We start from the raw sequence: 8246 nt of genomic DNA on the forward strand, positions 1-8246 counted from the left end.
AACTAACTTATCCTATTGATGAAAAATTAGGTGGAATAAAAAATTTAGATTTTTTTTTTTTACTTTAATGACATTAAGCAATTGACCCCGCATTTGAGGCAATCCTTGGCCATAAATCTGCACATTCCTTCGCCACTGGGCCTGTAATGGCAGATCCTGAAAAAAAATAAAAGCCAGTTAGCAACTAAGCCATGCAGTAAATGAAACTATTGCTGGTTTAAACCCAATTCTAGAGGGATTTCATATTTAATTAATAAAAGACCAGTTACGCATGCCAAGAATATCTTAAGCTTGCTTGGTTCAAGTTATTTTATCAAGAGAATAACAAAATATTACTTTAAATTCAAAACCTTGGTTCAATTTATTTATCAAGAGAATAAATATTCAATATATTATTTAGAGAGTTCAAAACCTTGGTTCAATTTATTTATCAAGAGAATAAATATTCAATATATTAAGAAAGTTCAAAACCTTGGTTCAAGTTATTTATCAAGAGAATGAGTATTCAAAATATTACTTATGAGTTCAAAAGCCATACATACCTTTCATTTCACCTTTGTTATTTACTATAACACCTGCGTTGTCTTCAAAGTATATAAAAACACCATCCTTCCTCCTATAAGGCTTCCTCTGCCTAATGACGACCGCAGGATGTACTGGGGAAATTAAATAAAGTAACGTTTTACCTATCTTTTAGAAAACCAGTTTAAGGGAAATTAAATAAAGTAACGTTTTACCTATCTTTTAGAAAACCAGTTTAAATCTTAATTACTGAAATGAGGTTACAACCAAACTAGACTTGCTAATGTTCAAAGGTATAAGTGAAGCAAAATTCCAGAATTCAACAGAAAAAAGCAAACCCCTGTACAGTACTGCAACATTTTTACACGTTGAAGATCTGATAAGCACCATGTTACTACCAATGCTATTGCATTTTTTCAACAACCCTGCTTAATAAACTGATGATATTTTAATAAATTTTATAATACCTAAGCCTCAGGTTATTTATGCCTCACTTCCAATTACAAATTATCTACTTTTTTATCAGTTAGGTGTACAAAGCACTGTAATATTCCATTCTCTTCCTATTTAGTACTATTGTACTACCATATAGCAGTTCCCATATTTACAAAAGGCAATTTCTAAATCAATCATAAGATAGGATTCGAAAGCAATACAGTAACTGTATGAGTAACGGTTAAATGTCAACTTTAGTGACAACAGTAAACAGAGAAAATGATAGGGTTTGCAATAAAGGAACTTAACTTTCAAAATTCAATATCATAATTATTTAGATGGGAAACCCAAAAAAAATTTCCCAGACTAAATTCAATAAAAAAGAAAAAATGAAGACAACTTACCCTTCTTTCTGAGCTCTGGCTTTCCCTTTTTGACAGTTGCAGCAACAATGTCTCCCACTGCGGCAGCTGGCAACCTGTTCAAACGACCTCTAACTCCCTGAACAGCAATAATATAAAGATTTTTTGCGCCTGAAAAGAAAGACCTCCGCTTTAAAAACAATAAATTAACAGTTTTCAGTACTTTACTATATAGTTAAATGCTGTACGCATTTGCAACCTATAAATTAGATTAATAAAATTTAAAATCAATGAAATAACTAACTACCTTGACCCTTAAAAAAGGTAGACAAAGTCTACCACTATTAGAGAAAAGTATTACTAAAACAGGAGATATTTGAGGTTATACAAGTTGCCTGCTATATTGTGTGAATTACTATTAAATCATGTCATCTATCTCATTACCCTACCCACGAAAAAATGCCACCATGGTCCTACAATGGCCTATCATGGTTTGGATTCAAATTAAACCTACAAAGAATAAGGATAATTGGCTTCTGATTTTCTTTTCCGGTTACTTTAAATCTCAAGTTAATTATTAAGTCAGCCAATTTTAGATCAGATTAACCAGATCTTTGGTTAATAGTTTATGCAATGAAACAAACATGGCAAAATCCTACCATAAAGAGCAAGTACTGTAGAACTTCATTGACTGACAACCTCAAATTAGTATATTACTACTGGCAAGTTATCACAAAATGGCGATACAAGAAACCTAACGAAGAAAAACCCGCCACATCCTCAAGATGTTGAAAAATATTTCTAATCTCTCTGAAGTATTAAGTACATGCTGTACAGTATTCCTATTTCAAATGCATGAACAAAAATACTTACCAGTATTATCGGCACAGCTCATCACAGCCCCCACGGGTAAACCGAGGGAGATGCGGAACTTTCCGCCAGCTGATCCACCACGTCCTGAAAGGAAGATTTATGGTCAGTGAAAACAATTTCACGGAAAGACTATGCAGAAGGGAAAATAATTTGCAGACAGTTATACAATAAGTTTCACTAAATGAAAAAAAAAAAAAAAAAGACTAGTATTGTAAGACATTACAGACATTGAATGTCATCAGCAGGTGCATTTCATGATTCTAAATAATTCTTGTTACGGCGGAAGATCCAAATAGAGTAATAGTTAAGTGTAATTCAATCGTAGAATATTGTCTAGTGTGCCTGATTACATAAAGGTTATAATGATTTTGTCTGTACATCCTGGGATGACTGGGCAAATAGTCCAAGAGAACATCTATACATGCCTATCCAGAAACTAACCTCTGTTAACTGTGAAACTAATTTCTGTTAACTTTGTGATCACTTAGCGGATTCCTTTAATCACAAACACTATTACCACGTTATATCAAGCCCACCAATACTCGTATCAAATTATTAACTTGCAATTTCTTAAAACTGAAAATAATTTGTTAATTTAGTGATCATTTGGAGGATCCATTTAATAATACACTTGACCTATGCAACATTATCACTATGGGAAATTGTAGGGGTTATTACCGATAAGAAATGTACAGTTTTATCAAATACTATTTTGCTCGATATACCTTCACATGAAAGCGCTCCAAAACGTCAAGATAATTTTTGTCTAATTTCTAAATCCTCACTGAAAATGAAGTACAGCCATTTTCTGATGTGTGCCTGTGATAATGTCTTGGCCAATCAATTGCCTTCTTTTCTAACTCAATGTTATCAGCATTCATTTGAAAGGGTTAAACTTGAACCTTTCCGAGGACCATAGATGATCTCGGTTTACGAGGGAGGAGGTACACCATCCCAATTAGTCATGTTAGGTAGGATAAATTAGACTTGAATTCCCGGTTCTCTACCCGATGGCGGTATTGAAATTTGTCAGATTTGGACTTGGATCTCATTTTATCTACAATTTCTTGAAAAGATTCAACAGACCTTACTACATGCAAAGTTTCCCCCAAAATGCTTTGTTGTTGCGCAATAAAAGACTTAAACTTCCACTAATAAGATGTCCGTGTGCAATACGTAAGTACACACAGATTTGTTAGTATAAAAAAAAAATTTCAAGGTAAAGTTGTGAACATTTACCAAATTTTTTTCCCCTCCAAACCTATCAATATCCTAAATACAAAACTGAGTTTTACATTATGTAAAATATTAAGACTTGAGTAATGACAATCTAAGATATCTCTTCAAACCTACTATTTTGAACCCTAACCTAGATACCTCTGAATGTGCGCGCTCTACTTTTACCATTCCATAATTCAGAACTCTTGCTTTGAAAAGTTAATAAAATTCCAGCCAATAAAGTTTTAATGTCCTTTTTTTTTTGAATAATTTACAGCTTTGAAGGATTGATTTGCATTTTTTAGAACTTATGATATACCTGAAGAAGAAAATAAGATGCATTCCTGATGTATGTGAAGATACTTCAAACAATTGAGGAAAATATTAGGCAATAATCTATCTTTCAAATTCTAAATGTTTTACAAATACAGAAATAATGACTGAACAAAACAGGCTACGTTACTTGCCCTAGGACAAGTCGCAAACGTGGGTTTATTATTCAACAGGTTTTATTTCTGAAATGGAGTTTCAGACTGTCACGTATGGGTACCTGCGAACCTAATATAGGACCTATATCGTTATTAACCCTAACACAAGCTGCTAACCTGGGTTTATGCACTGACTGTTTTCTTCTGAAATGGGTATACTGTACTTAGAACCATACGCTATCACCTTTGGAAATTTGAAAACTCGACCCATGTCGGCATAGAAAATGGAATTTTCCTTTTTCCCATTCACAGGTAGTCTTGGTGGAACCAATATAATTGCCTAATTGTTTTATTCACTAAAATCCAGTCCCACCCCTCTATAAGCAGTCCATCTACCTTGTGATTCTATCTAACCATGCGCTCTACAAATTCCTGGTCCATCCTGCCCATCTCATCGCCACTTGGAAATGTGATAACACCTGAGGGCTCTGACTTCCACAAATACAAATATAATTATAGCAATGTATTTTAAGTAAATGAGTAACTAGATAAATAAAAAATGTCAAAATACTTGTGCACACAGAGGAGCAGAGATTACAGATGTACAACAATTGACCCAAGTTATTACCGAAGAAAGGAGATTAAGAATGTTGAATTGTAAAGACCAATTGAATCCAGTGATTAACAAAAATGGCACATTACTCGGCCATGAGGATAAACCCATTGCAACATGCACCCCAGGTGTATTTCTAGTTTTTTTTTTTTTTTTTTTTAGTAGAAAATGTCCCATTTGTATCTATAATGAAACAGGGTATCCGGTCATTTCGCCCACCCTGTTGCGGGGGTTGCCAACCTCATTTTCCTATCTCTTATAGCAACACATCATCCACTATACAAGTCGCTGGTTTAAACAAATCTTTGAACGGCTCTCACGTCAAGCTACCACAGCCCAGTTGCAGACTATAATGCAGTACATGTCAAGAACATGGATCCACAACTCCTTATGGCCAACTTCTAGCTGGAGTATTTTTTATCAGTCTATCCGCACCAATAATGATATTGAAAGCTGGCACAACCGTCTAAACAAACGTGCTGCAGGTAGATGTAACCTACAGTTCTACCTCTTCGTAGGCCTTCTCCACAAAGAGGCTAAATTGACGTCGATCTACGAGACTAGTATCCGAAAAAAATACTACTTAGGATCCAAAGGAAAAAATACACACTTGTGGGGGTGAATATTTACTCTTTGGGAGGAACACGTGAAGAGTGAGCTATCGGCTTATAAGTTGCAGAAAGCATGCGTTCACCTGAACTGGCCAAGTGCGCAGCTGAATCCTGCATGTGTCGTGTGTACTGTACTTGTTTAAGTGTAACTATATTTTAATAAAAGTTTCTTCAATTCTTTGTCACTATCTGAATATTACATGTATGTAACTGTCTTTTATTAAAAAAAAAAAAAATACTTTCTGAATAGTAATACATTTATTCAACTGTCTTTTGATAAAACTTTATTTTTATTTTTTTGTAACTGCTTTCTGAATCTTGCGTATATTCAGCTATTTCAAGTTTTCTACTTCACCACTTTCTTAATCTTACATGTACTGTAGGCACATTGACTCTTATATAAGGGCGAATTGACCGTAATTCATGAAAGACAAAACAGAACAAAGAGAATGATAAATTGTGAGGAGAGCAAGCCCACCAGAACAAGGTTAGGTTCAACTCGGCAAACGGTGCATATGTATGATAGCAGCCACCTTTAAGTATTATAACGTTAGTAGGTAAGGACATGGCTTGTAGGTTAGGTGGGGGGGGGGGGGTGAGTTTAGGTTAGTTGATGTCCAGGTAATTTATAACACCACACTCTCCATTCACTCCAAAATAATGCAACCTTGCAGTTCTCATCTTCTTGCACAGTAATTAGGTAGTTATTTAAATTCTGGGAAAGCAATGATTAGCAAGATATTTTGAGGAAGGGGGAAGGGGTTATAAAAAGGAAAAGCTCAGTTTCTCACCAAACAGACGTTCATGATGCCAGCGTACATTTGATATACCGTATATTCAAAATATACTTGATCAAAAAATGATTAATTTACTCAAAAGTTCATAAAATATGCAATTTACAAATAGTGACTTTTCAGTAATCACTCAATTCTTGATTAAGTATATTTTGAATTTACAGTATATCAAATGTACGCTGGCATCACGAACTTCTGTTTATGTACGCTGGCATCACGAACTTCTGTTAGGTTGACTATGTTGACGTGTTAGTTCCAAGTCGTTTTGAGGAAACTGAGCTTTTCCTTTTAACAACCCCTTCCCCCCTCCTCAACATATTTTGCTAATCATTGCTTTCCCAGAATTTAAATAACTACCTAATTACTGTGCAATATGAGAACTGCAGGATTGCATTATTTTGGAGTCAATTACAGACATTCATTTTTAATCAATGCATGAGGAACTGACTGCTGATATACAAAGGCTCCAGGCAAACTAACATATCTGTAAATATGCTAAAAGCAGTAACAGATAGCACCATGAGCATCTAATTGAATTGGGTAAATAAAACCAAATTTTTAAAGCCAACAAAAACCCGGTCTGCAATATACAAGGGAGCCAGTATCACTAAAGTCTTATAGATGGGTTGGGAGGGATGTTTGCATGATAGCGGCCACCTGGGTATTATATTATTATATGACGACAGCCAGCTACGGATACTGCAGCATGGGGGGGGGGGGGGGTACATAAGAGGCCTGGCCTGTAGATTAGGTTGTGTGTGGTTAAGTTAGGTGGTTCTTGTGCAGAGGTTTGACAGAAATAACGAAAATTCCTTATCAAAATGCATGCAAAAGGAACTGGCCGCAGACATACAAAGAGTTGGGACACACTGTGCTGTGCATCAAAATACTCGCCAACTAGCCTGTCGCAAGTAGTGCAACGTGTACCACTTGCCAGAACAGACAAGCAATAAAATTTTGCTAGTGAGTGACAGTGGAGCAAAGACCAGTAAGAGAATAAATAGGGCTAGTTCATTATCTAACATATTAAATTTGGGAAAACAGGTTACAACAGAGCCTTTGTATATCAACGGCCAGTTCCTCCCGTGTGGATTAATAATGAACCACCTAACCCCCCCCCCCACCTACATGCCATGTCCTTCCCTACTAACGTAACGTGGGGGGGAGGGTATATGTCCCCCCATGACCCACCTTACTTGTATTCAAAGTTAGCCATAATCAAACATACAGGTGGCCGCTATCATACATACACCGTTACAATAGGATTTTCTACAATAACCCGATCTATAAACGTATCAATACAATTATATAATAGGCTTGAAATTCCATTAAGAGTAAGCCGTTCCGAGTTATTTAAGGGTTACAACTTATCTTAGTCTCTTAGGGTAGATTAGGTTCGACTGGGACCCTAAGGTTACACCATGACCGATTCACATCACTTTAAAAACTAACTTAAACAATTTATTATTCAAATTACCAATGGCTTAGGACAGAAAGTTAACTACCTTTAGTATCAGACTTAATTAAATATCTACAAACTTAACTACGTGTTTAAATACATTCTTCCAACACATGATTGCCTCAAAAACTACAGGTTATCGGAAACTTGTTCAAATACATTTAACCAAACGTATATTGTAAATATATTCTCCTATTAATTAATAACGTTCCTATTACATTAAACACAAAATTCAATAGTAATTATATCGCCGTAATATTTACAAACACCAAAACACATCGACGTCCATACACAACATTGCCTCCTGGAACCATCATCTTACATTACCTTATCATTTCACATTTAAATAAATCCTGCGTTTTATATCTTCACCATTATTAAATTCATTTCCCACATAACACTTATGACATATTCACTATATATTAATTAGACGGATTACATTAATATTTACGGATTAAATACGGGGACGCTCACGTACCTCTCTTCGACATGATGGCTCTACGATGAAGGAATCAAAACAAGAAGAGCGAAATGCGCAGACATCAGATCAGTGTTACCACAATAGGTTACCAAAACTTATTTTATTTCAAAGTAGAATGGGATATTGAGAATTTCATCATTAATTTATTTATTATACGTGTAAAATAAGCTTAATTAAAATAATAATATTAAGCTTATAAGCTTTGCATAAGTTGCCAAAACTGATGATAGCAAGGCCTTATCATAGCTGTTTTCGATATAGAATGGTTTAAATGTAAATATTGAGGATTTTATGCTGATTTCAAAGTAGAATGGTTTAAATGTAAATATTTAGGATTTTATTATTAATTTATTCATTGTACATGTGAAATAAGCTTAATTAAAATAATAATATTAAGCTTATAAGCTTTGAATAGGTTGCCAAAACTGATGATAGCAAGGTGTTATCCTA

General features: G+C 34.8%; 1 protein-coding gene across 1 annotated transcript; it reads right to left on the minus strand.

Annotated features, from left to right (window-relative positions):
- Nucleotides 1-7865, minus strand: RpL23 (ribosomal protein L23). The gene is made up of 5 exons (XM_068353805.1): nt 7794-7865; nt 2193-2276; nt 1362-1490; nt 543-656; nt 1-156 (listed from the first exon to the last, which is right to left on the minus strand). Exons 1-5 carry the CDS (start codon nt 7804-7806, stop codon nt 74-76), a joined length of 423 nt encoding a protein of 140 aa, XP_068209906.1. The 5' UTR covers nt 7807-7865; the 3' UTR covers nt 1-73.
- Between the last annotated feature and the right edge of the window lie 381 nt (nt 7866-8246).

Source organism: Palaemon carinicauda, chromosome 30, assembly GCF_036898095.1.
Source record: "Palaemon carinicauda isolate YSFRI2023 chromosome 30, ASM3689809v2, whole genome shotgun sequence".
Classification (NCBI taxonomy): Eukaryota; Metazoa; Arthropoda; class Malacostraca; order Decapoda; family Palaemonidae; genus Palaemon; species Palaemon carinicauda.